This window comes from Lepisosteus oculatus, chromosome 28, assembly GCF_040954835.1.
Source record: "Lepisosteus oculatus isolate fLepOcu1 chromosome 28, fLepOcu1.hap2, whole genome shotgun sequence".
NCBI lineage: Eukaryota > Metazoa > Chordata > Actinopteri > Semionotiformes > Lepisosteidae > Lepisosteus > Lepisosteus oculatus.
Window position 1 is genome coordinate 4216332 of NC_090723.1, and position 27702 is coordinate 4244033.

Consider the following 27702-nt stretch of genomic DNA (forward strand, 5'->3'; position numbering starts at 1 on the left):
AAGGTGTGTTACCAGTGTATAAAGTAAACATACTTTATATTGGATTACAGGAAAACATGACCAAAGGACCAAATGGCCTCTTCTCATTTCGGGCCTTTCTGCTGCTCATCTATACGATGCCAGTGAACTAAAAGACACCTCTGGATAATTCATCTAGACAGTTTTAACCGGCGTCTCTGTCATTTTCTTGATCACATCAAAGTTCCAGCACCTGAAGAGCAGGGAGAAGCTGCTACTGTAAATTGGTTCAATTAAGCCAGTAACGAGTTGAAATAGGCCATTAAGGTTGCGGGGGAATGAAAGGAAAGTCAGCAGATACACCAGTTCTCCCAATCCTGGACTGGACACCCATCTTTTCTACCATAACAACGAGAAAATCTATCAATCCAACAGACAGAACACCTGTGAAAAGAGCCTTCCGAAGAGACAATTCCAAACACCTTTTCTAAACACTGGATCAGAGCGGAAACACAGTTTAAAAGCACCCGGTGAGGGTGGCCTCCCCGTGTTGACTGCAGTGCCAAGCACGCAAGAATGCCAAAGCCCCCGTCGCCTCTGTGCCACCACCCACCACCAGCATGCATGGCAGAACACCAGCCCCTGCCCCCCCGCGTGGCGCTGGACATCTGGGCTCTGAGGGCTCATTAGGAGGACAGTTACTTTGCTTTCACCTTCAGCGCAGAGACGCTCGATTTAATCCTGGCGATAAACAGTAATTGCCATGTCAGACTCCCGGCCACACGTCAGGCACTGTATCACTGTACAGGAAGGGATTACTCTGTGCTTCTGCCTGCCTGCCGCTGCTCATGAAGGTGCCCAATCAATAGTGGCCAGCATTATTCATCCACATATATACAGACAGCTGCCTTCTTAGTAGATTATCACATTGCAAGTATGCTGAGAGGCAGCTGTTCAGACAATTACAAGCCACTGTACCATGAAAGCCTCTTTAAAAACCCAGTTCAGAACCTAGGACAGAAGTGGCTCCTTGCTTAGGGATTCATTCATCACCGTTAAGATCATTTTCTTTGCTTCTGCATCAGTTTTAATAATACGCAAATCGAAACTTCAATCTTTACTTGTTACCAAAGCAAATGGTGTCAGATGGGTGTCATTTGTCTCAACAAGTCAGCGATATTTTCAGCTAGAAAGTCCCACAATGATACAAAGCAGATCCTCACAGTTGACAAAAGGAACTAGTTATGTAACCTACCAGCGCTGCAGAAAACAACTCCATGTTAAAAGAGAAGCACGTACAGCATATCACAACTAAGGCTGTTTTCTGTGATTCTTTTGCTACAATCCCTTTAAACTCACCCCCAGGTCAACTCCTTTTCCATATACAAAACATCTAACTCCACTTAATTCAACAAGGTCAGTTGTTTCACACTTCTTATGACATCAGAGCCCCTCAGTGATCTACCGCTCCAGTCCCTCAAGCAGAGTTTACAGATGACACTGATCACTCACTCTCGAGACCCACTGACTGGTATTGCAGTCCCACAGTCTCACACTTCAGCATGGAGCATTGAAATGAGACAGCACTTCCAAAAGAAAGGAGACATTTTACATTGAAATAGTACGATGTTTAAAATTATTAATTAATAATGACAAAGGGAGATCTAGTGAAAACTTGTGACCACTACATACTGTGTCAATCGCAGTTGAAAAATATGCACAGAAAACCCAAGCCCAGATGATAATTCGCTTGCAGCCAACTCCTAAAAATAAAAGATCTCAAGTCTGCCCTTAACAATCAGCTGAAGTACAATGCTCAGGGTCACTGCAGTACCCCTGCACCTTGAAGAGCATCAAGCTAACAGGTGAGACTCAAGTTTTCCATTGCTGTTCACGAAACACAATACAGGGAGCACACCTTGTCCCTCTGCCCTCTCTCACGAGGCTGAAAGCAGTTGTGACCATGACATGCGATTATTGTTGTTCTGCAGTGCCTTTGAAGATAAAAGCTGCTCTGCAAATTGTCCTGGTCTTGAGTTTTCATGGACAATCGGATGCCATGAGGGAGTTACACAAGCACGGGCCATCCAAACAGGACAACACCTCTCAGAACTGGACACCACCAGTAATTACAAGAGGTCTTAAGTTGAATTCTCAGGAGCAGCAGTGGCTGCAGTCATCTTTTCAACTCAGTCAGCTTCTAGCCACACCAGTGGAATGAAAATAATAATGTATCTAGTGCATGTGTTGATTGTTGACATTTGATATAACCCTAAGGGCTGTTTGCCTTTTGAAATATCCCCATTAAAGAGCATTACATGATTAAAGACCTCCACAATGGTAGTGCACATCATAGGAGAGTCTGGTATGACAGTCACACAAGATCTTATGAAACTAATGGTTTAGCCTTCATGCGGCTTTCTGTTGCATGACTCACTATCTTATGGTGAAACAGCACAATTGACCCTGTTTCTGAATCCTGGGAAAGTTTGCAAGATGATCAAGTACTACAAGCTCAACTACGGAAATGTCACAAACATGTACCCCCCCCCCTCCTCCTCAACACCGTCCTCTACAAAACACCCACACACAGCTAACACACACTTTCACCACTTCAAAAAGGACAACTTCTGATCTCCATCTGTGATGCGGCACTGCCTTGAAGGAACAAGAAAACAGGAACACCTTTGTGCCTCTGAACTTCCCCAGCAATCAGTGCTGGAAGCTATTGTTGTGACAATAGAGCCCTCTGTCACTGGCTGTGCTATATTTATCAGATCAGGCAGACTGGAAATGTGTCCAGAAGACTCGGAAGATGAGATCACAACGAGAGGGCCTTACTCTTCCTTTCTTCTTTCTCTCACGGTCAAGGTTAATTTAGGGCAGCACAGTGGAGCTGCCTCACAGCTCTTGGGTTCAATGCTGGATTCTAGACTGGGATATCATGTAGATTCTGCATGTCTCCCCAAGTTCACATGGGTTTTTGCTAGGTGCACCAGTTTCAGCCCACCTTCCAAAAACATGCTGGCTGGGTTCACCTGCCCCCTAAACTGTCAGTACGTGTGTGTGTGTGTGTGTGTGTGTGTGAACTGGCATCCCGTTTAGGGTGTAGTCCTGCCAAGAGTCCTGCCATTCTGGGTCAGGCTCCAGGCACTCACCAGGAATTCAGTTACAAGCAAAAGCATTTTTCTTCCTCCTTCTACTGGCCCAAGCTTTAAAAATCACACATGACAAATCTGATCAAACACAGACAAACAAAACATTAAGATGCTGTTGTAATGTGAAGGAAACGCAGGGGGAGAAGACGATCGCTAGTACAGCACACAGATCTCTCATTAGGTTAAAATGAGAGACACCAAATCCCTGAGAATGGCTGGAGATGAAACATGCTGGTCTGTGTGCGCACGCTGCATTAGGAAGCAGATAGAATCTTTAACAGTCTGGCTGGTCAGGTGAACTGCAGTCATCCTCTCTGAATAGCAGATTATGCTGCACAATCTCCTGCGACTACAGGAGAGACGCATTAAGCCCCAGACAATCGCCCAGACCCTAGCCAAGCAGCAATCTAGTGGGGACAGAGCGAGACTACTTCAAAGAGTCATATCAGCAGCGGCTGGTGCAAATACCGTGCATGTGTCTGCATCAGTGAAACTTTAGGATTGCAACCCTGCAAACATGAAACAAGATAAACTTAACCTTATCACTTAAGTGGTGACTGTGATATAATCCTGAATAGAAGTGTCAAAGCCAAACCAATGGATTACTTTATATTTTTTCTCTCAAAGTCCAGTCATGCTGTTGCAAACAATTCTCTGGGAGCCTTCGGGGAACAGCTGGATTGGATTCTTGGATCTATAAGCTACCAGCATCAAAATGAGCACAATGAGTCAAATGGCCTCCTCTCGTTTGGAAACTTCTTAAGGGAAATCTACTTTTCTTTCCCCACATGCCCTACCATGTAATTTTATACTATTTAAACCCTCCGAGAGCTTGTTTTACTATTCAAAACAGTGGTCTGCTTCATACTGATGGAACTGTAAATATGCAGAAGGAACAATCTCTACCTGTGGTCAGGTGTTCAAAGGAACTCAAAGCCTCTGAAATAGCCGATTAGAAACATCAGAGCCCCAGAACACTGCTTCTACAGCAACAGTTCAAACATCCTCCATGTGAATGTTTTAGGACAAACAGGTTTCTTTATTTATAGGTGTGACAGCACCTGGAAATATTTATCCTCCTGTGATCATGAGTAACGTAACATTTCGGAGCTGCCAGGAATAGGTGGCTGAATCCTTACATGTCCGCAACTAAAAGAAACCATGTGGGTTTGAATGTCTTCATTTCTTTCCAGTTCAGCTCTTTAAACTGGAATTATTTCTGACACACTCTTGCACATAAACCTTCATGTGGTTGTAAAATAATGAACTTTAACCCCCCAAGCTCTAGTAAAATAACTCAAAGGGAACTCATGTTCCTTAAAAGGCAAACTAAAGATAAGTGACGCAGGGAAAGATCACGGACACATGCAAACTGTCTCTCTAGGCAACGATTTGGTTGCGAATGCAATAATATATCTGTCAAAACTGCACAAAAAAAATTGTTTCAAAATCTTGTGGACGTAAACTGCTTCAGATGAACGTCCCAGTCAGGTCAGTGAGGCAAATCTGCCTCCGAGCACCATCCTGCCACACGTCACACTTGAGAGAGAACAGGCCATCGCCAAGATACAGCAGGAGTTTCTAGAGCTTTTGGACAGATTGAAAGAGCCTATCCACACAACAAAATGCTGAGGAAGAAGACCCTCACTACTTCTTCCTCTTCTCCGTGATTTTATAATTCTATTTCCTGTTTTTTTTTTGTGCTGGGGGTCACTCATACCTACTTAAGTGGGGGAAGGGACTGACGAATCCCCCCTAACCTTCTCCCAGTAACTGTGCCAGCCCGGTGGTATGATCAGCCATAAAGACACAATATAGCTGCTGTTAACAAGGACAATAAAAGTGAAACAGCCAGATTCTAAATGTCTTTATACACTATATTGCACCCCTGCAATTGCCAATAACATCTAGTTAGAGCCTTCTGCTCTTCAGACTTTATTGCAGATCTTCATAGCTGAATGGTCTCTCGCCGGAGGACGCCTGATCCAATATCATCTCTGTTGTTTTTTGTGTGTGCTTTTTCTTGTTTTCGTGAAAACAGAACCAACCTTTCATTGAAGCTTGAATGGAACTGAGAGAGCCCCCCTCTTCTTATGATTGGAACTGCTGCGCCAAACACAGAGCTTGGAATGTGGAAAAAAAATCACTGAGAAATTTCAGAGTTAAAGTTCACTGAGTTACACTGAGTTATGAGCCAGCGCGTCCTTCCTTCCTTGTCTTGCAGACAGCTTTCAAGATTCAGACGAGAGCTGCAGCCAGCGAACAGTGCAGCTGCTGCTACAGCTGGAAGCTTTCACCCGTCAAGCGGATTGGAGAGTCTCAGATGTTGTGGCTTAAGAAAGAGATAAGCAGCTCTCCACTTCTGCTGCCTTATAATTTCGCCGCTATCTTCATCGTTGTTACTGTACAGCTGCTGATAACAAGCCTGTGCAGAAAACACAGACATAGGAGTCTTTTCTTTAGCAATCGTGGAGAGAAAGCTCTGATGTAAGGTTCATGTGTCTATGGCTCTTTGCAATCTACTGGAGGTTAAAATTCTTCTGTTAAAATTGGGCTTCCTGATTGTGGCTGTTCCCAGAATGTCACATGCTGCAAAAGCCAAAGAGTACATTTCTGATTGGTTTTCAAAAACCTGTCAACACCATTCAATCATTTCTGCTAGCACATCCACTGCTATTGGCTGGACCCAGTGCAGTGCATCAAAATGTCACTGGGAAAATCAGAATTGCAGTAAATTCAAACTACTTTCACCCTTTCATTAAGGGTGATATGGTAATATGGGGTATTCTAGCTGCACCTAAATTAATTTTATCTTATTGTAACCCCAAGTTACAATGAGTGAATAATTAAGACTAACTGGTCACCTGAAAATCTACAGCTACAGGAAGAAAGCAGTGCTATTGCCATGCTAGCGTCAGGATCACAGCTGCAGAGGAACCTAAGCATTCCTTTGGTGTCAACACCATGGCGATATAACGAGGCCAAGGCTCCACCATGCTGCTGAATTAACACGCAAAAAGCCGATTCCTTTAAGGAGGTAAGGAGAGAGCATAAAACACACATATACCCATTTTCTAACTTTTTTATCCAATACAGAGTATAGCAGGGAACCTGAAGCCTATCCTAGCAAGCAACAGGTACAAGGCAGAGTGCATGGACAGGACGCCAGCTATGGGCACACAGACGAGCACCCACTTACACCAGAGCCAACTTTCCCAGAAACCAATTAATCTACCAGTATGTCCAGACTGTGGGAGGAAACCAGAGCACCTGGAGGAAACTCATGTGAAGGCGATAAGACCACACAGATCCCACACAGATGGCACCCCAGTGTTGTGAGACAGCAATGCTAACCACTGTGCTGGTGTGCTGTCCAAATACACACATACAGTGTACCTCAAAACTCATTTCAGGCTGTCACACATCACAGCTTCGGAATGAGAGCAAGGCTTCACAACTGTGGCTCGTGAACACTAGGGTCTGCTACATTTTTTTCAGCCGTCAGTTATGGAATTGAAAATGAAGTGAAATTAATAATTTAATCTGCCTTTTTAATTGCTGTCTGCTCTCAAAATGCTGGAGGCCTCAGGTTTCCTGTAAAAGTGTGTGAGGAACTTAATACTGCAACTTTTAAGGATTTTAAAATGATTAAATAATTATTATTTCAATCAAGAATTCAATTAAGCAGCTGAGTGCATACTGTAGCTGGAATGAAAACCACCAGATATCAGGGTTACCAGGACCAGGACTGAGAAACTAAAAAAAAACTTTCCTGACACCTGTTATTCAATCTGAATGTGCACAGATCTAGATGCTTCTACGTGTGAAAGCTTTCAACACAACGTTTCATTTTTATCAAATCTCTTTTGGATTCAATACCATTGTAACCAAAAAACAATCCAAAAAAATTCTTATTTTTCATCCTTATTCAAAATCACACCATCACTGCAAAAGTGGTCACTTCCCAAGCAATCGGCTTAGCTGTAATTTCTGTGTGGTGAGTGCCAGTTAGATAAATGATTGTCATATAATGCTAACCCAGATAGCAAACATGATCCTTATTCACTGTTTATTAAATAAGGAACATGCTGTCAAAAGCTAATTACACAGTTAATACATCCAAGATGCCACTTATACTTTCTAACACAGAAATGTCTTGGAAAATGTCACTGATGCACAAACCTTAGCCGTGGACATAAAACATTTTAATTTAACGGTATTATATTTACTGGTACTTTCATGGACAATTAGCAAGTAGCTCTTTCAGTGTGACATTGCCTTTCTGCTAACAGAAAGCTGCCTTCAGACAAGTGTCTAATCCCTGCAAACAGCTGCAAACCTCACATCGATGGCGAAAGCATGATGAATGGGAATCTTGTCTCCCTGTGTCATCGGATTGGCGGGCACAGGCAGGGAAAGGAAACCGTCGTCCATGTCAGTAAACGTGACAGAGCAGGTACTCGGATCTCAACCAAAGCTTGCAAAAAACACAGGAACTAAAGAACTTGTCTGTCTGAATTACACACTAGCTTTAAAGAAAGGGGAGGAAACTCCTCGGACTGGCATTTTCGGAGGAACATAGACTTTGGCTTCCTTGTTCAATGCAGCTGTCGTTATGCTGTCCCCCAATTTTCAAACTTTTTTTTAACATTACTGCATCTGAAGAGTTGCTGCAGTTTCTCGGCTGTTAACCTCATGCATTAAATACTTTGAAATGTTTGTGTCACATTAAGGCACCTTCCCTATATCATACCTTAATCACTCAGCTGCACACATATAGGAGCTAACGTTTCTAGCTGCACTTGCAGTGCGGAACAATGCAGTGTAACTGGATAAGTGTAAACAATTGGACGCGATTGCACTGGAATCATGGCTGGTGCTGCTGTACCTGGCCTCCACATCTGTTTGGAATCCTATGCACTCATCACCTCCAGTGCTGGGAACAGCAGCTACAACTGACAGGAGAGCGAGTCTCGTGCTTTACACTTCCATAAAACACCTCCTTTAATGCACCTGCCCTTGTCTCCTGACTGTTCACACGGCACAAGTATCAGTCTGCAGATTGCAGCCTCGCAGACAAAGGAAACACGGGAAATCAGCACAGAAATATATTCTTCTCACCTCAATTAAGATGAAGTGCATGTAAATCAGCTACTAATAGTCTATTTGCTTAGGTAGAAAATGCAAGTTTCCCAACAACACCTTGCTGCCATGCTGATTTCACTGGAGCATTTAAAAAAAGAATCCATTTTAGAAATAATAACCGGCCTTCAGTGACTTTAAGTCTTATATGATGTATCGGTTTTATCTGGTTTTTTTCTCTAGAAGCCAAAGCAGGTGTGACCTGAACATGATGACAAATGTTTAAAAAATGTTAAGCTTTTGTCCTCTGTTGTTTCTTCAGCTAAAGGACTTCTGCATTAAGACCACAGTGTAGGAGGCAGAACTAATTTGTCAACTACTGTATGTAAGAGTTTCAAAAGGGCACAAGTAACATATTTTATCATGTAAACCACCCTCAAAAAAGGTCAAGAGAAACACAGATATGAAATAATTATTGGCTGAAGAAGCAGTGCATACACTGCGTGTTGCTCTCAGCACAAATCATGGCGTGCACAATCACATTCCCTCCAAGAAAATTTGATATGTTACAGGACCGGTACAATCCCCTTTCTGCTTTTACTGCTCACTCTACGTGCAGGTAACCTTCAGATGAGATGTGGGAAGTACTAACCTTCCCATAACCTGGCTGGTCCACCATATAGAACACTCTGTACAGCACAAAAGAGCTACAGCAGCCCAAGATTTATCTATGTACTGTATATACATGTGATGCATGCAGCTCCCGAGGTCAAAGTTCATCTTTAGGCAAACCAAAAGAAAGCTCATTCTGTGGCCATACAGTGCTATGACTACGGAGCAGCGGTGTCCCGTACTGGGCTAACCCCTTGCTTGCTGTACAGGAAGCGAAGCAGGACTCATGACCTCAGTTCACACTGCGGCTTTCCTGCTCGTGCATTTACAGTACACCTTGGAGATCTCAAACCCAGCTCACAGAGTTTACAGAGGGCCTCGACTTCCTGACACCACTTCAGTCCTCATGGATTCAGTCTAATAATGTTTCCTCACTTAGTCAAATATAAATGCATCCATCGATATTCTTTGCCTTACAGCTGAAACTCTACAGTGCACAATGCATTTCAAGCAACTTTAAACAGCCCGTGGGTCACTGATGGCATCATACAGCTAGTCGAACATTTAAACTACTTGAATATCCAAGAGGTCAGGTGGAACAAAAGCCAGAAAGCACCAGGCCCTCCAAGAACGCAGTTGGAGACTCCTGGTTCACATGCATATTTCAATTCCATCTTCACTTATCGCTCGTTTCACCCCTAAATATAAAAGCACTGAAAAAACGGGAAAGAGCGCCATCATGACAGAGCTACTGCTGTCTCTTCTGGCATGTTCAGTTCTATCACTGCACACTTTCTCTGAAGACCAGGTGCACGTCGAACCATGTCTTTGCATGCGAGCGAACAAATCAAAAACAAACCAAAGGACAACAGAAGAGTTTTGCAGGCTCAAACACCTGAAATATAAGACATTTCAAACAGTGACTCAGGCTGTTTGTGCTGCTGTGCACGTTTCTGTACCAGGGGTCTCTTTACAAGAATATGTCTATGTTTGCAAAAGTGGGGTGCATGTGGAATATGTCTGGGTATGGCGAAGTGCTCTTGGCCTGTTTATCTGGAAACCCTAGGGGCACTGGAAATTCCAGTTGCCCCTGCACTTAGCAGACGAAAGCGCAATTACAATCACTTATGCCGTTACTGAAACTGCACTGTCTGCAGAGTCCAGACAAGCAACTTTTGTTCCTCAGGCCGAGTGCAAAGTTGAAAGGGCACTGAAATTTTAATGAAATATTCATGCAAATGAAGATGTATCACTTCATATTAAACTGAGCATGTCTGTGTTTGACACGCCTCTAAAACGCGCAGCGACGGTCACGTGACTTACCGCTGTTGCGGCTCTTGCGGTTGGACTTGCCACCGCTAAGCAACATCTTCAAGCTGTTCCTGAACATGGCGGCACCGGTCCGCAGCGGTTAGGGAGAAATCTGCGGAGAGGACACACGAGCAACGCAAACGTGAGAGGCCTGGGAGAGAGGCAGGGAGCCGCCCAGTGAGCGAGCGGTCTTCACAGGCCCACGTCTGTGATTCCCCCCCATCCTTGACCACCTTTCAGGAAGAACCTCCCTCTGCAACAGTGAGGTCACACTGGAGTGGATGGGTACACAGCTCTGTACAGTGGGTAGCCCTCCCCCTCTTTAAGTAACAGTGCACGAAGGTCTTAATCACTTTATAAAACAGCCAGGGAAACAGTTCACTTCACAGTATGTGCAAGATCAGTTTGAATATACTGTAACAAGGTCGGGTTATGGGATCAGGACTCTGCCTTCGAGCACCAGTGGTTGGATCACATCTTAACCTGAAACGTGACGTGATGCTGTGCCCCCTTGGGTCTGCAAGGGTATAATGCCACTGCCACAGTAATGCCACTCCCTCTCCAGCTCCAGTTCAGGGGCAGTCTGGGGCACGTGGAGATAAGAGCGCCCATCATACAGCAGCTGGCACCAGGAACTAGCACTCACCTGTAGGTGTGGGGCTCTGGCCCCTGTATCAGTGGTTAAGGCACTACTTGGGAGTACACTTTAAACAAAAGTGACCTTCGTTCATCCGTATCCTAACTGCTTTATCCAACACAGGGTCACAGGAGAGCCGGAGTCTATCCCAGCAAGCAGCACACAGACACAGACACGCACGCACCACAGGGATAGTTTTCCCAATAGCCAATGAACCTGCCAGTATGTCATTGGACTGTAGGAGGAGACCCTCAAGAACATGAGGAAAACATACAAACTCTATGCAAACAGCAGCACCCCAGGAATCGAACCCAGGGCTTCAAAGCTGCAAGGCAGCAATGTTAACCCACGTGCTTCCCGCATAAACTACTCACTAAATAAAAATACATAAGGGGGTTTATAGCTTAAACAGAAGGGACCTATCGAATGGTGACTGACTGCAGAAAGCAAGGCTTACTCAAGTAAATTGCAATTGCTTGTGATGGCGGTAAAAAAGCTGAAGAAAGTGATTAAACAGGTCGATGAATGCAGCGAGATGTATTGTTAACACAGCTCGCCAGATGAGTAATTCATCTCAGGGAGAATTAGTTGCTCGAACAATTGAGCGCGGTCTTTGTGATCAAGCCACACGCTCTCACCTGGGAACCTGCGCTGAAGGAAGTGTCTGGAGTTCTGAGCCAAGACAATGGAAGCGATTCACCACCCTTATTACAGGGGCTTTTCTTCTATCAGCTTCAATAAGCTTTTCCAGAGACACACTGTAATGCACAGAACGGGGTGCAGTGTGCTATTCTTTCATTCCAAATTATCAATCAGAAATGATGTGAAGCACTGAAAGAGTACTCTTCTTAGACTGCTTCTGTCAGCTGTCAAAGGCCCCCCACTCAGAAATCAAGCTAGACGGAATGATATTAGCACACATTAACCAACCTTTGTGTCCACATACAATGGACTGTAAACTACTGTATAACACTTGTAATAATCTAGCACAGAATCCAAAAAAGGATGTATCCGATACAAGATACGAATCTAAATACATATGTAGAGTAATTCAATTTAAATTCATTTTTACATTTTGTAAATCAAATCAATATTTTGTCCCTCAAACCACTATAAACTGGTAAAACGGGCACCGTATTCTCAAAATTGCAAGCAAGATCAAAAAAGGTTAGCAGAACCTCATAAAACAAGGGCCTGGCCATAAAACGCACTTCACCTTTTCAGTCAAATCTTTGAAGTGTTTTCTAACAAAAAAAAGCTGAAACCAAAAAGCTAATTGAACCTTTCCATGCCTTTTAAATGCACAAAGCAGAGAAACCGTTACAGTGCCCGATCTGCTCTGCTTCACTTAAACCCCACCTACAGTGCGATTATTACATGAGGGATAATTCTCATTAATAATGGGCTTAATTCACATGCTAAGATGGAATCTTTGTTTAGGAAAGAGCACATCATTTATAATTTATTAGCTAAACTATTAGCCAAGGCGTTTTTTTGGTCTCTTGAATGAATGGCAGAACGTGGTGCCCACAGAGACAAACAGCCAGACCATGCGTGGGGTTGTCACTGCTCTCCATAGAAACTGCAAAGCGCTTTGTAATCTCCCGATACAATCCTTTCCCTCTTTCTCCTCTGGCTCACGGCTGTTTAGAAAGCGAATTTGAGGGTGAGAAACTGAAGAATGAAAAAGACTCCCGGCTATGTATACTGAACCATAAACCATAACTCTCCCGCCTTTCAAAAATGAAAACATCTGCTAAAGCTGCACACAGCTAATAAATTATACAGCGCATTATAGAAATATACTTCATTATTTATACTGCCTTTCTTAAATCAGTAAAAAAAAAACAGTAGCTTAACCTTTTTGTTTTGTCATTACTGTATGTGCTGACGGGGGGAAAAAAGGCTTTGAAATTCCACAATGTGGAAGAGGTGACAGTCAAACATCCCAAATCACTTTGCCAGGATTCCCCGGCTAAAGACTTGGATGAGAAGCAACCTGCATCTGTGCCTAAAAGCAGTCAGGATCAGTGGAAAAAGAAACTCAAGCCTTTGCACATCGGGGCAACTAATCTGAGAACTCCAAGCAGTCAAACAAATTCCAGTTTCACAGACTAACTGAACTTCTTGTAACTGGGTTGTGTAATGTTCACAGTAAGTGTCTGCTCAACTGATGCCAGCAGAACATTGGATGCCAGATCGCTCATGTCCAGTGCTGTTAAAACTCCTCCACTCTTTCTCGAGAGAATGATCACATAATCTTAAACAGAAAGCTCAAGGACAAAACGTGTTTTCATACAGGTATCTCCTTCAGAAGCTTAGCCTTGTCACATCAGCTCCTAGAGATGAGGTTTTAACAACCTGCTATTCACTGCTGTCTCCTTCAGTCTCTCTGGAGCCAAACACATCGGTTGTGCTCGAGCTGAGGAGATATTAGCTAAGAGAAAGGTCCCAGATGAACTGGATTTAAAGGTGGGGTACTTCACCTACGCAGCCTGCACCTGCAAAGCTCAGTACAGGTGAGCCACTAATACACATGCTCTCAAGAGCTGAAAGCCTACAAAAGGAAGCACAGAAAAATGCTGCCCAAAAGGGAAAGCAAAAAAAAAATCAAGTTTACCTCTGCCTTTTGTTCTCCAGTATTTGGGTTTTTTATGCAAAGCTGTCAAGACCTACAACCAAGAATGCGGAACGCACTGCCCCTGCTAGGAATGTCAACAGATCGCAGCGTGATGTCTCTTAATTACTACGTGCTGGTGAGCTCTACCACACTGCCAAACGCTGCTTGGGTACTTTGTAATTAAAAGAAATGACAGGAACAGAAGAGGAGGAGTGGAGGGGAAAAAAAAGAGACCGTAGAAGCAAGAAAACAGGTCACAGACTGCAGGCCAGGCTTGAGACGCCAGGGAGGAGACAGGAGCAGAGCTGTAACAAGCCATACCTTAAGCATCTCTAGCTATCCCATGCTGTCCTCTCCAGCGATTGCAGCCTGTGCACAGAGAAGCTCTCGTTCCCCCTCCCTTGCTCTCTGAGCTCTTTGTGAAGAATAGAGGGACTAACAGATGTTCTACGTTAAACTCCTATGACTCAACTGCCTCACAGGCAGGTTGGAGTGTCCCTCTTTTAAAGCCTGCCGGTGATCAAGGCGGAGAGGCGACGCGGGTGAGGATCAAAGCAGCTATTCTGTGTCTGTGCCTCCGTCGCCGATGCTGGATAAAAACAAACCGAGACAGAACCCCGCACATGTCTCCCTGGCCAGCTGCCGTCTTCAGCTAGGGCACCGTAGACGCACGCTGTCCGGACACTTTCCAAACTCCTGTTGCTGCTTCGAGGAAAACAAATACTCTACCAGCTTCCCACAGCTGGAGTTACATTACGTGGCATGGTGAAAAAAAATAGCAGCAGAGCAGTTAACTCCTTTAAAGCGAGCTGAGGCTACAGATGGGAAACTGCTCCTCTGTATAAAGAGACCTCTTTTCTCTCTGCTTCACAATGACCGTGACTCCCGAGAAGATAACATTCTCCCTTGTGGAACATTAAACAAAAATTTGGAAGGATGAGCAGGAAATCCAGATGTCAGCTTGTCTTGTCCCCTTTAAGAAAAACCTCACGTTCGCCATCAAACACGAGCCAGTCTTGATAATCAGCCATTAAGTGGAATTACAGTTCATGATGTCAGAAACGTTTGTTTGAATTGGAAAATAAAGGCACTGAAAAGAAAGACACATGGCCAGAATGTAAATATCAAAACCAGAGCTTTGAAACAAAGCAGGCAAAAACAGAGCACTTACATCAGTGCACAGTATGTTTCTTAATTCAGGCTACAGTCTAAGATTACAGTTTCATTCAACATCAAGTGATTGTTAAGTAACACGAATCTCCTGCTATATCATGCAGTACACCTTTGAATATTGCAATAATTCCCAAATTTCCAAGTTGAATGGAGCAGTCTGACCCTACTTTCTGTTAATTTATAATACTTTTCTAAGCCACAATCTGTGCAGTGTGCACTTTCATCCTTTAAGCAACAAACCCTGTTTGTGAACTGAGGGGTGCAGGAATGCCCCCCGAGACAGAAGACTCTAAGTGAGGTGACAGGTCAGGGCTGACCACAGCGCTGTGGTCACTGACTCCCTGACACCACACAATGGTGAACATCGACAAGAGCTGTCCCTGCTGACACTGCCTGAGAGGAACATCTCTGATTCACCGCACGTGCAGAGACACTTCTCTGAAAAGCTCAGGAGAAACAAAAACAAGACGTGCAACACTAAGAAAAAGCTGCTTTAAAATCCCCATTTGAGAATCCTTTAGGGATTTTTTAAAAAGTTGCAGGGGACCAGGGAACAAACTTTGGGCAGTTCTTTCATAATGGCTCCAGCAGTCAAATGATCGTCACACAAATGCATTGAGGGGGTTTAGGAAGAATTAGGAAGAAAGTTTAGGAAGGATCTTTTGAAATCAGAAATTTGAAGCCAGACAAAAAAGCAAAGCAGGGACTGCCAGTCAGGAGGGATGTGATCATCTCTGCGTGACCGATCCAGCATTGTAGTTGAGGAGGTGTGCACATACTGTATACGGAACTTAAGTGCAGATTGAAGACTCCTGCCAGTAAGGCACTGCAATAACAAGAAAACGAGAAAATAAATCAAATGCAAAGTCAGTTTTTCCCAGGGCAGCCACAAACAGGATAAGATGCAGCTTCATCTCACCCTGTCTAGGCAAGCAAGACGGGTGATGCTAAGCAGAAATGCGGGTTAAGTAGCTCAACCGCATCCTGATGCTAAGCAGTGAAGTAGGGTAAGTAGCTCAAGAGCATCCTCTCCTATAATGAGAAAAGGATCTGGCTGAACAGGGGTATCAAAGGCCACTCCAAGGTCTTCAGTCCTCCCAGCTAACGTATGGCTTGCAATGGAAATGGGAATTATCGCAGAATTCGAACGGGAAGAAAATTTAAGAAGACACAGTGAAGCTGTTGGAAAAACAAATCCAGGTGCATGTGGTACATACACACAGGACCTCACTCCCCTAGGGAAGAGCAGATAGGGATTGGTCTTCACTCTCGACACTGACAGCCTGCTAGTCAGACTAATGTTTCTCTGACGGACTCAGACAAGTCAGAAAGCTTCCAGTGCTCCTAACTCTTCAAGTGTAGGAATTCCTTATCTCCGATTTTCCTTTTTGCTTCCATTTATCAGTTCTTAACTTCCCTTTGACACCGTTCCTCTCTCTCTGGACATTAGTGTGTGCCTGAATAAGGCTTAAAGTTGAAGAAATGGGCAGGGCTAAGAGAGGGGGGGATAGTCAGTGATGCCCTGGCTTCAGTGTAAAATCCTTCCCCAGAGCTCACCTTCATCCCTCCCTCAAACCACCTCACCATGTGGCTTAAAGATCCACTCTAAAAGAAAAGGGATTAAACTTGCAATCTTAACGAGCCACAACAGACAAAGCAGACAGGAAGGCAGTCACCACTAACAAGCAACAAAATCGCTCCCTGACTCCTAACGAAGGTTGTAAACGTAAGGAGGCCATTCGGTCCCCCTAACGTCTGGATGTTAGCAGATTTTGAAGCACATCGATCTTCCCAGTCTCCTCCGAGTTCAGACCCCTAACAACCTGTGTGCAGTGCCCACTTAAGACAAACTGCAGCCCCATCCAGCAGCTCTGAGCCAGAGAGGGAAGATGACGTAGCCCGAAAGAGACCTGGCACTATTCAACCATGAGCACACGCGTCACACGAACGCAGGCTGAGGAATGTTTTTTCACGCCGGTCTGAAGAGAGCTCAGAAGGACAGGCACAAACGGATGAGTATGATCATGTTTTATTCATCTCGCTGGTCAAGAGGGAGAGAAAGAGCAAGAGAGACTGAAAGCAGACGAGGGCCGGCGGCAGAGGCCTGCAAGGGCAGAGAAAGAGAGAGAAACGCAGAGAGAGAGAGGGAGAGACCAGGGACTCGTAATGGGCATCACTGCTGTTCAGCTGACGCATTAACTCCAGGCTTTTGTCATTTAGTGGGTCACTGTGGCTCAGCAGAGGTTAGAAAGGAAGCGCTCAGCTGCTTCCCTGCGTGTGACAAGGCGCTGGATCCACACAGACCCAGGGAGACCAAGCTGGAGAGTCAAAAACACACCCGCGTCAAGCACAGACAGAAAGCAGGACCAACAGTTTTGTCTGGCAGTGAAGAAACTGGGTCTATACTGTAAATACAAGGGGTCCCACTTGCATATGCCTGCCCTTTTCTTGGACTTCGTGTATGACGTAAATGCTTTTTTTCCCCTTTCAATATAAAGACAGTTATTGCATTATGTTAGTACTCTTCGTTTGAAACAAGGTTTTTTGTTCATTTTAATAAAATGTCTCTTCTGTTGTAGAGAGTACAATCCGGGGGGGGGGGGGGGGGGGGGGGGGGATTCAGCCTCTGACTAAGCGATATTAATAGACTCTCTGTCACTTCCATACCTGAGCCACACCGGCTCATCGGGCCAGAGCTCCTGCTGGTTTCCATGGCGTTAAGCTGACGAGAGAGTGCATGACTCCCCCCCCACACCTCATGGGACACAGGTCAGTCAGTCAGGGTCCAACAGCAGGGTCTCGAACCCTAGACCCACCAGTTACAAAACCAGAGACCCCAACATTTCCACCTGCAAGGCCCAGGAATAACAAGTGCAGCGACTTTACAAATGAATTTATTATGACCGATTGTATGAATATACACAATTGAAATATCTGCATTATGTTCTAAGCTTGTGAAAGCCTGGAACTTGAAAGCTGAGCTGCACTGCAAATGTTCAAACCCAACCATACAATGAAGTGTCCTCACTGGTGTCTATACCAGTGATTTGGAAGTAAGGGCTAAGGAGTTCTTAAACGTGCTTTAACAAAAAAACAAGAAAAAAAATCTAATTATCATTCCTTTCAGAGGACAAGCTCTTCGGATTCCGTTCTGCTAATCCACACAGTTCAGACAATCCACATTGTTTCAGTGCGCAGAAAGCAAATTAAATACGTAGCCCTGGAGGTTGCTAAGCAACAAGGCACACCAACAGGCGTCCCGGAAGTCAGCCCACATCACCAGTCAATCCATACCTGCTGTTCACCGCGGTAGGACCAGGAAATGAGACCCGGGAGGGGAGAGAGAGCGGAGTCACGATCTGAGTCTCAGTGTTCCTCTCCGAGGACGCAGCCACCTGCTGCTCTCCTCGCTGGGCCTGGACAAGACTTCCGTTTTGAACACGTATTTATGCATTTTTCATTTCACGCCCAGCGGAACTCGATGCGCAGATCGTTTCTTCACGGCTCGACTCGCTGGACCCCCAGTGAGGGCAGGCTTGCCGCCGTGCTCCGCCGAGCCATCAGGAGGCAGTCGTAGACGTGCTGCCATCAGGACAGGGGGCAGCTCGTCGCTCGTGAAGCAGGCTCAGGCCTGTAGAGCTCATCCTATACCCCCAGGATGAGCCTTTCATGTGCGAGTCAATTAATTGCAACAGATTCATTTTTAGGTGCGAGGTCACTCAAAACGAAGAAAAACTACTCGACAGTATTCACTCATCCATTTTCTAAGCGCTTTATCCAATACAGGGTCATGGGGAAGCCAGAGACTGATGCCAGTCGATCCCAGGACACACACAGACACAGACACAAATGCACACCACAGCCCATTGTTTTAGAAGCCACATTACCTGCCAGCACGTCTTTGGACTGTATCACACAATCTTTGGACTGTTAACCAGTCACTGACCTGCCCCTTCCACCTGTTGTGGCCCAGCTACCGAGAGCTCAACTGTACAGGAGAGAAGCACTGCCCAGCACCCAGCCACTGCGCTAACGATTCAATTTAAGCACTAAAAATGAAGAGTACAGCTACAGCAACAGCTCACAGCGAGCACTGTGTTCACATTATACCACAACAGCAGCATTACCCCTTAGTAGGCTGATCAGAAGCTGATCAAGGCTGGTCAGTACCAGGGTGGGAGGCTTCTATGTAAAACCAGGCTGCTGCTGCAAGTGGTACTGGTGAACCAGTAGGAGGTGCTCTTTGCCGCGATATATATTTCTAATGTACGGATATTAGTTGGTGCATGCGCACAGGAATAAGGAGGTGATGTAAGCCAGACAGTAGTAACAAAACGTGGTGTGCAAGCCTTTTCCAGTAAAGTTATCATTCCCTTTCAAAACTTTTGGATTGTTAATGAATCCCAGAATAATAACAGAACACACTTCCCCCTTTCAAACTTTTCCAAATCTCCTTTCCCTTCCCAATAAGGCGTTTAGAGCCACCGTGCTACAGGAGACCTTAAACCAAGGTCCTGACAACTTGTGGTCATCGAGGATCCTGTGGTAGGGTGCTAACCCAGTGTACCTGGCTAACGGGTGAAGTCATCTGCTGATACAGCAGCCACGTCCCCCCCCACCAGTGGATGCTGTACTCCAGTAGCGACGGCTCCTCTCTATATGAAGCGCTCTGGAATCAAAGCTGCTATACAAATGCAAGTAAATTTTATTATAAGGAGCCTTGGAAGCCTCATCATCAAAATTCGCATTTTTCTTTTAGAATAAATGACCAGCTGACTTTTCTTGCTCTTTTTTTGCAAGCACTGAGCCACAGCACTCAGTACAGCATTTACAATGGCCAGCAGCCAGACATGTGAAGTCCTGCATTTCATGTCGCTGTCTTAGGTTTTGCTGCAGGGTTCCAGGTTTGCAAGGTGGAGTGATTTCCACTGGGAACCGAGGCGCAGCAGGCAAAGACTGCGTGTTATTGTGCCGAGTTACTGGCAGTGTGGATCTAATAAAAAAACCCTCCCCGCCTCCTTTTTGAGGGGCCATAAACGCATCGCAGACCCTATTGTATAAAGAGCCTGCGAGGTGCCAAGACGCAGCACTTAGACCTTCCCTGCACGACCTCTACTCTCACGTGCTCGCCGGCCGCGTCAGTGGGAGGATATTTACAGCCCTGCAGAGCCGCAGACAGAGCAGAGCAGCTCGGGGCGGACGCAGAGTGAGAAGGGAGGGCGGCGGGGATGGAGAAGTGACATCACTGGCAGGGTCTGGCAACCCGAGAAGCCCATCTGGCCAGCGGCTATTTCAGTAATTCAGCCTGATGACTTCGCCACGGCGGGCGGGGGCCCCTGGGACCGCTTTGACACGAAGAGCCGAGAGCGTGAATGCCAGTCGAGAGCCAAGAAAAGGAGGGCTCCGAGACCGGTCAGGTCAAGCGCTCGTTTGCACAGGCACGTGCCACGCAGACTCAGCCCTGGCATGGCACTGAAGCACATTTCCTCCAAGGAGCTGCTCCCCCCAAAATAAGGGTCTACAGGCTTGTTCTTCATGCTCCATTTGATCGGACCTCTACAGATCGCCATTGTGTTCCAAGGAGCCGCCTCAATGCAGAGATTGCACACCCTAGACAAAACTGCCAAGTGCTAAACAAAGCGGACATCTGGCAGCATGGTCGCCTCAATCACACTCAGTCTTGTGCAGGGGACCGGTATATACAGTATAACAAGGGCTCAGAAGCACACATGGTATACACATGCAAGAAGAGTCTGGGTTAGAGGGAATAAATCACAGCGAGTTATGAGTTAAAGATCGTGAGCAAAAGCAGAAGTCAGTGAGACTAGGCCACGATCAGATTCACTCATCGCTTCAGAGTGCACTTAGTTGAGATGGAACACAGTGTTCGTGATGTTAGCTGCATGTGATAGGTGAGTCTGTACGTTATTCACTACATGATGTGCCATCATTGAAGGATTCTGTTCATGTGCGCTTCATATAATAATGTTCACGTTTGATAACCTTGGCTGGTTAACTAAAAAAAGATAGCTGGGATATTGTTTAATGGAGTATGCATTGACGTAATTAATAAACAGTTAAACAGCTTCTTTAAAGCCTGATAAAACTCAGTAACACTCCTGGCTAGTGCCTGCAATTAAAAAACATTACTGTACTTAACCTTCCAGCCAGTATCATGAACAGAAGACGAGATAACACATAGACAGTACCTGCACTCCTTGTCAGCTGTGGTTTATAATGCAGAAGTCCAGAAGCTGCAGTGCATGAATTAATGATGAGTATGGACTGAAAGCCAAAAAACAATGGAAATATAAATAACACAGTATTTTTAAAAGCCTTTGCTACTTGCAGAAAGGCTTGATAATTATACAGGAGTCACAACATTCTGATCTGGCACTTTCGCTGTGTTAAGTCTATGGGAGAGAAGAAGTGGGAAAGAGAACCGATCAGTACTTTATGCACTGATCAGTTTGCACCCTGCAAAAAAGAAAATGTTATGAATGACAGAATCCTGGAATCACAGAACTCCAGGATTCAAAGAATGAAGAAGAGAGCTTCATGACTAAGTAGTATACATTGTTATTGCAATCATCACTTAAATGGATAGAATGGAAGCTATATCTGCAAGCCAGAGACATCAGTATTGGCAGCAGTGCAGGAAATGATTTATAGCTAGTCCCTGCAGTGACATAAACCAAACTGTGCAAAACTCCAATGCAATGATTTGCCAAGGTCCTTTAATGCTGGATTACATCTGGATTTCCTCCAGGTATCACAAGTCCTAAAAACCGATGGACCAGACACAGACCCCTGGCACACAACTGGGAAGCTCATTGTCACTGCCTTGAGAAAAACCGCAAAGCTCTCTTTCTGCTGCTGGGTGACAAAGCCAGCACAGTCTCCAGAAGACAGTGACAGAAGAGAAGCGTGGCTCTCTTGGGGCAGAAACCTCAGACTATAAGGGCTTCAGAAAGAGGACTAGACAGTGCTTTCTGTGTGAAACAAAACCCTGCTGCTCACAGGGGAGCTGCATGTAAATTACACTGACATGCTTCATAGTCAGGAGCTCAGCACTAAACGGAAACATTCTGTGTGACAGTTTATATTAGGGTTTAATGAAATCAAACCGGCACCAGGAAGGAATATTCCTGTTCCAATAACACACACCTGTCTCTTTGATTTTAGACTTGGGCAGATATTCCCTTTGCTATTTTAATGTTTTACTGATGAGCAGTAATGTTAAAACCAGCAATAGGTCACTTCTTCGCTTGATTATTACAGTGTAGGAGATGATCCTGGTAATGTGGTCGAGTCTCCCCACACCCACACGCAAGACTGAAGAATTTAAAGGAGAAATCTGTTGTCAAGATAAATGAAAATAGAAAAGAAGCTGACAGGGCTTCAAAACTACCACCGGTTAATTATGAAGCAACACAAACATTCAGTTGAGATCAGTATCACAGTATTCATGGTCGTCTGAAAGGGGTTACACACTAAATTGACCACAGGGTCAAGACTGAAATTAAGGACAAAGTCCAATAAGTATAGCTGATATGAAGAAAAGGACAGAAAAGGAAACTACTGCACGTAGAAGTGCACATAACACTGAGAACACGGAAGTGCTTATTTTACACAAAGGGTTGTGGGGGTGTGGAACAAGCTATCCAGTCACGTTGTTGAAGACGATACTTGATGAGATCTTTGGATCAGTTAGCCACTAACTACCAAACAGGATAGACTGGGCAAATGTCTGCCAATCCACAAGCTTTCTTAAGTTCTTATCAGATCGTTTGATGCACAAGTAAAGGGCGTGATACTTTTCTTCTTTCTTATTGTATCCAGCATGCAAAGTGCTAAAAGGTGCAATGCTGGGGCCAGAAAGACTTGAGATGTGAAGAAGATCGATTACCATTTGATCTTTACCTGATGACGTAAAACAGAACAGGCTTTAATTGCTTATCAATAGAAAAAGAGCTAACTTCTCTCTTTGCAGAGACCTCAGTTAATCTCATCCTATATCCTAAACTCTTATCAAATCAGAAAACTGTTTTGATCCCCTGATGATCAAGTCAATCCATTCTGTTCTTTGTGCTCATAAACTGCTTGTTCAGCAGTGAAGTATGCTGTAGCTACCTAACGGGGTGCCGCAGGGAGGTGGGGAGCAGACCAGAGCAGCCTGAAGCCTGAAGGTGTTGGATGTCCCCATCCATTTGACTGGATTGCTCCACAGATGTTAACAGCTGTTTCTGAAAGGGGTTTCTGTGCATTGCTGGCCTAGCACAGGATTGGTGCAATCTACTAAGAAACAGCTAAAGCAAATAAGAGCCTGTGTGTAAGTGCTCAGACAACAAGGCCACTTCTCATGTTTATACAGGGGGTGGATGGAGTGTGCAGTCAATAAACAAGTGATCATGACATAGCTGTTGTTCAGACAGGTACAGTACAGTGTAGGAAGTGTGCACGTCTGGTCTAAATAAGGCACAAAAGGCTATTTTAGCCCCTTAATGATCTAGCTCAGTGCTCACCCGGTAATTTCTCAAGGAAACAGGCACTTTCTGTTCAAAGATATCTGAGGCAGGACTCACTGGGGCCAACAGGGAAGTGTAATAATGTTGGTTTAGATTATAACTGAGAAAATGGCCAATTTTTCAGACAGAACTCAACTAAAACAGAAGTTGTGCAAGTATAATCATTCTTAAAAAAAATAAGATAAGAATTGTTTTATTCTAAGGAGTGAGGTGGGACAGGTTGTAGAGAGAGATTAGAGAGACTGGTCTTGGAGTGAAAGCCCAGCAGGGCTGCTGTGATAGAGCACAATGGTGGCAAACATTTCCAGAGGGTGATGTGAGAGCTGTGAACACCCTCCTGAACTCTGCAGGCGCCTCTCTACCATGTGGATAAGGGGAGTCATGGACAGGCCAGAGAAAGTGATTCCTCCAGCCTCCCCCTGCTAGAAACAACTGCCAGGAAGTCCCATGACTTCGGTCTTCTCCACACAAAGAGGCACACAGACAGCACTGCTGATCCATCTTGTCAACACTCCCAGCGCGCAGCAGGCTGCGATACAGCCCTGACACAGACCGCGTTACAGTGCGATCTTTCATCTACACTGGACTGAGTTCCACATCTGTCACAGACCCACTGACACGTGTAAGAGCAGAATTTTCTTCATTTCCCACCCTTCATGACCACAAGATTCACACCCGGCTCATTTCTGGGCCAGTACTCGTTATTCATTCGATTTCGTACAGCAAAATGGGGTTAAAACGGCACGACAGTGGAAAAGCAAGAGCCAACCCAGGCGGCCTACATCAATACCTTGAATAAGGATGGTCAGAAGAGGAGAATAATCCCAGGCCGGGATAAGAGCCTGGCCAAATAAAACAGCAGAACACAAACAGTCCTGCGAAAACGCACACAGCCACGCCCAGGCCATTCAAGAACGGCTTCAATCATCGTCTTGAGTGTCTGCTTCTGGCCCTGCGTAACACAAGTCAAAGCTACAGTGTGCTTGTACGTTCCATGAAAATATTCTCCTAGGGGACAATAAGGTTGATCTAATCTTATTCACAGCTCACAACACATGGAAACAGCGCCGACGCTACACTTCAAGTCAAAGCTTGAAGCAGAGGAGGATCCGCAGGTCAGAAGAGGAGAGAAAATTACACTTAATTAGCATTGGAGCAGGACGGGAGAGCATAAGGCCTCAAGGGGCCCCTCGCGCCAGAAAACCTCCTCCGAACTTTGCATTTTCGTATCTGCATTCCGGCCTCAACCACCTATTGTTTCTTTCCTGAAACACAAACATTTCCACGCAGCTGTAATGAGCCTGGCGCTGCACTGCGTATGTTCTCCTGCTCTGTAACCTGAGCCCGCGGGCTCTGTTCGCGAGCCCTGGCGCCACAGTCCTGCCATGTGTTTCCAATGGAAATGAAAAACACAAGGAAGGTAGACGCGCTTGGGGGAACACGGCGCTGATCCACAAGCAGGCAGACGGACTTGTAATGCACAAAGCAGCCACAGTGCTCTTGTACGGGATGCTAATTACCTCAACATGTGTTTCTAGTATTTCAGTCCTCTTCTGGAGCGCGCAGACTATCTCCAGGTCACTCCACACTGCAGGCACAGTGCGGAGAGGAATGCAGACCAGGAGAATTCAGGGAGCTGCTGATGTGACTTATCTGGTTCTGCCATTTACGGATTGGCTTTTAATTCGTTCATCAGATCCCAAGGCCCAGGTTTCTGCTTTGCGTTTGCGCCGGTGCGAGGTTAAAGGCTAACACACAGCGTCAGCACTGCCCGTTCCTCCGTCTCCTGATCCCCCATCGCGAATTGGCGATTTTACTCCTGATGATGCATAAAAAGCTTTAGTAACTGGCAACTTTAAAGATGCCAAACGCCAATGATTCTTTAAAGTACATTTACGAAAATCCTGTACTTTTATTGTCAGATTTTCCTAACTAATCACCCTTACTAATTATGGAAATGTTTTGGGTCAGGACGGCAAGTACATACATACTGTGCAATTTTGTGACAGTGAAATTTGTCACGCCACCTGATAGGATTGGTACATGTCTCTGCTGTAGGAATGCATTTTCAATGGGTGAGCGGTCAATGAAACGTCTTCAAAAGATGAGAACTCCAGAGAAAGATGTCACTCAGTACTGCAGGCCTGTGCCCCACAGGGTGAGCTAAAAGGCTGTCTCAGAAAGATCCTGTATCTGAGCATCCAGAGCCCTATCTGCTCTGCCTAGCTCTGTTCACCTACATTTCACCTTTCATTTTGGATCATATCCCAAAACGACAAATTCCATTTCTTTGACAATGAAACCCATTCCTTCCTGGAGCAGCACTGCACAGTGGGATTCAGAGACTTGACTGAACTGGGGGCCATTCACTGGGCATCCGCCTCCCGACAGCGCGAATTCTGAAGAGCTCTCCAAGTGACCAGCAGCAGGATGTCAGCAGGGTTGTCTGGAAGCTGGGAATACTGACCCTACTGTGTGCAGCTACCTACCATACAGAGCGTTAATCCATAACATCATGCATGCTAGCCTGGCACTATGAAGAGATGCTTTTCTGGGAATGCTGACCTGCGGGACTAGCCCTAATTATGCATGCAAATCTAAAGAGGAATCGGACACTGTGAATGAGCTTGCAATTTTAAACCGAAAAGCACATTTTCACATAGTCAACATACCTACTGTATATAGTGTATATTTGGATAATTTAAATTTAATATGCTCACTAAAAGGGATGCTCAAGTTTATATTCAAGCAGAACGTAACCTGTCTACTGATCATCTTAACACACTTAAACATATATTGCACTGTAGTACAGAAGATGTTAACCATTAATGCAAGTGTAATAGTTAGCCAAGAAAAGTGCATTGAGTACATGTCTGCACTAATAGGCAGGGTTCATTATGTTCATTTACTGACGAACACACACTCGTGCTTGGTCCTTCTACCTCCAGGCTCTTTACATCCTGCTTATTGCATTTTGAGGTTTGTTTGTTTTAAGATGTGTGATGCTGGATGAACAGGACTTGGTGAATCTTTTGGCAGTGTACGTTTCAATGTATTTCGTGGTGGAACAGCACTGCTGGATGCCGTGTCCCGCTATCTCTCAGATGGATTGTGGCACGTCAGGCAGCTACTCTTGCAGAAGAGCCTTATGTGTAGATTGACTGATAGAGGCCTGGCTACACCTTACTTCACACGCCTCTCACTAACATTCAATTTCATAGAGAGAGGAGCATCTTTTCTGACTAACGAGTTCAACAGGCGAAGAGGAGATCCAATCTCATTGCCCAAGCTGTTTGTTTTCGGCTTTAGGAGACATCTGCTTGACGTGACTCAACGCGTTCAAAACTGTAACCATATTTTCAGCTTATTAGGAGGTCTAAATATTTGCTAGCAGGGATTAGCGTCAGGGATGGATGGCGGTGTCTGACGGTGGTCTGTCAGGGCTGTCGCGATCGCCCCACGCCCCACACAAACATGCTCACCCCCTCTCTCTGATCGTCTCTCAGCTAATTAAGGCCATCTGAGAGCACGGCGACTAACAACATGCTCGGGAAAGAAAGGGAGGGAGATCAGTATCACCCAGGGATGGCCGCCATTACATCCATGACTGAAATGCAGAATCTGGTGAAAACGAGAGAGGAAGTGCCTGCAGCCAGGGCTGCCCAGCTGAACACAAGAGGAAAATCCAGAACAGTGTACCCCCACCATCCTCATGTGGTCAAGAGTCCCGGTATGAAGTAATCTCTTAATCTTTGTTCTGCTGCTATTGTAGCTCTTCCTCTCCCAGAGATTCCTGAAACCCACCAAAGGAGTAGCGGACTCTCAGATTGTTGCTGACGTTAAGGAGGAGGAGGGACATATGGATGAAAGAAGGAGACTGCTGCTGAAGGGCAAGGTTAACTAGAAGAAAGGAAGAATATTCAACATCAGCCATCCAAAAATACCAATTGCAAAGCAAATGATCTCATATGTTATCTTAAAATTGCCAAAAGCAAAACATGAATAAAATAACTAGGGCCCATAATTAGGTAAGCTACTAATCACCATCTTTGGTTTTGTGTGAAAGATAATCTACTGCGGTAGTGTATTTATACAGGCAACCTCTGATGTATCATTACTGACATACTCATCATATGAACCATTACTCTGAGGTTCAGCACCTTGAACATCACTGATTGCCCCTAATTGTTCAAAACGATCTGTGGCTTTGTGAAATATAAAATGATACAAGTTCTGTTGTTCTGCTCTTCCAGAGCAAACATGCCAGTTTAAAGCTGGTGGCTGAACAGCTTGGATAGAAGTCTTTGACTTCTGCCAAAAACCAGTGCCCCCAACAAAGATAGTAAGTCAGCTCTGGTTACATCATTACAGCAGTGCTGTACAAAATCTCTGTGTACAAAAAAAGTGAATGCAGTGAAAGTTGGCAGGCTTACAAATGGGACCATGAGGCACATTCTACCATAGGCAACAGTGCACAGCAGAGGGCGCTGTATTCCCTCAGAGTGGCCTCAGTTTGTTTCTGTAACTGCTTGCATGCATGGAAGGATATGGCACTTTGTTGCATGAAGCTGGGTAATGTTCAAAAGGACGTGGTGTCCTTTACTCTACAGTTAGCATACCAAA

At 45.1% G+C, this 27702-nt stretch overlaps 1 protein-coding gene across 1 annotated transcript in view; it reads right to left on the reverse strand.

Annotated features, from left to right (window-relative positions):
• Positions 1-27702, reverse strand: part of LOC102692300 (protein TANC2) — a 224997-nt gene that overhangs the window by 124969 nt on the left and 72326 nt on the right. Inside the window, 1 exon segment of the mRNA XM_069185670.1 lies at positions 10134-10233. Within this exon segment, the coding sequence (XP_069041771.1) occupies positions 10134-10200 (67 nt within the window). The 5' untranslated portion in view covers positions 10201-10233.